Source organism: Entamoeba nuttalli, assembly GCF_000257125.1.
Source record: "Entamoeba nuttalli P19 unplaced genomic scaffold asmbl_7153, whole genome shotgun sequence".
In the NCBI taxonomy this organism is placed as follows: domain Eukaryota; phylum Evosea; order Mastigamoebida; family Endamoebidae; genus Entamoeba; species Entamoeba nuttalli.
In genome coordinates, this window is record NW_008578464.1 from 1,644 (window position 1) to 2,812 (window position 1,169).

General features: G+C 25.0%; 1 protein-coding gene across 1 annotated transcript in view; it reads right to left on the reverse strand.

Moving 5' to 3' along the window:
* The window catches only part of ENU1_165960 (hypothetical protein), a gene marked incomplete at both ends in the record, with an annotated part of 1,838 nt that extends 991 nt beyond the window's left edge, over positions 1-847 (reverse strand). The window contains one exon of the mRNA XM_008861001.1: positions 81-847. Coding sequence (XP_008859223.1) covers positions 81-847 — 767 coding nt within the window. The remainder of the gene's footprint in view (positions 1-80) is intronic.
* Positions 848-1,169: the final 322 nt, after the last annotated feature.

The following is a 1,169-nucleotide window of genomic DNA, read 5'->3' on the forward strand; positions in this document are numbered from 1 at the left end:
GTAATTGTTTTTCTAATTGAATTCTTTGTTCTTCATTATTTTGAATTTTAGCAGTTTTAATTTGTTCTTGTAATATTAACATCTTTCTTCTAATAACTTCAGCAACTCTATCTTTTCTTAATTTCTCTTCTCTTTCTTTCATTTCTTGTGCAGCATCTTGTCCTCTTAAATTATTTAAATATTCCTTTGTTTTTTTAATTGCTTCAATTCTTTTATTATGTTCTGCTTGTTTTACCTTCTCAAGTGCTTCATTTGTTTCATCAACTCTTTTTTTAGACTCTTCTAAATCTCTAATAAATCTTCTTCTATTTCTCATTTGTTCTGCTTGTGCTTCTACAATCTTTTCTGCAGTAATTTTAAGTCTATAATATTCAATACTCTTCTTTCTTAACTCTTCTTTCTTCTTATTTAATGAATCAATAAGAGCTTTTTCTTTTGCAATTTCTTCCATTTTAGCTTTTAATTCCATCTTTTCAGTTTTTTGTGTTTCATTAATTTTCTTATATGACTCAATAATTGATGCATTAACTTTAGCACTTTCTTCTTCAATAGTTTTAATACTAACATTAATCTTCTCTATTTGTTCATTAACTTCTTGAGTCTTATTAACTGAAGTGGAATTATTAATTCTGTTTAATCTATCTCTAATAGCTTCAGTTCTATTTTCTGTTGGGATTTTAACTTCTTCACTTAATAATGCTTTTTTATACATTTCGATAGCAAGGGCATTTGTTCCCACTGGTTGCTTTGGGTTTAAATCACTAACAACATTAGCAACATTAGTTTGTGCACATTTTGGTGCAGCAAAAGCACTGACAGCAATTATAAGGATAATTACAGCTTGCATATTATAATATAATTTTTAGATCATCTCAATATTCCTTTTCAGCTTTTGTTTTTTTTTTAGAACATTTTTTTTTTTGTCATTTTTTTGTTGTATTTGATAGTTTTTTTTTAATTATTTTTATTATTTTAATAGATTCTCTCTTGTTGATTTTTGAGCTTTCTTTTATGAGAACTATCTACTATTTTTTTTCTAGTTCTTTTCATAACAATTTACTTGATTTCCCGATTTTTTTATCATTATTCATTCTGATTTTTTACAAAAATAAAAATACTGAAAGAACTATTTATTTTAAAAAAATTCAATAACACAATACTAAACTTTG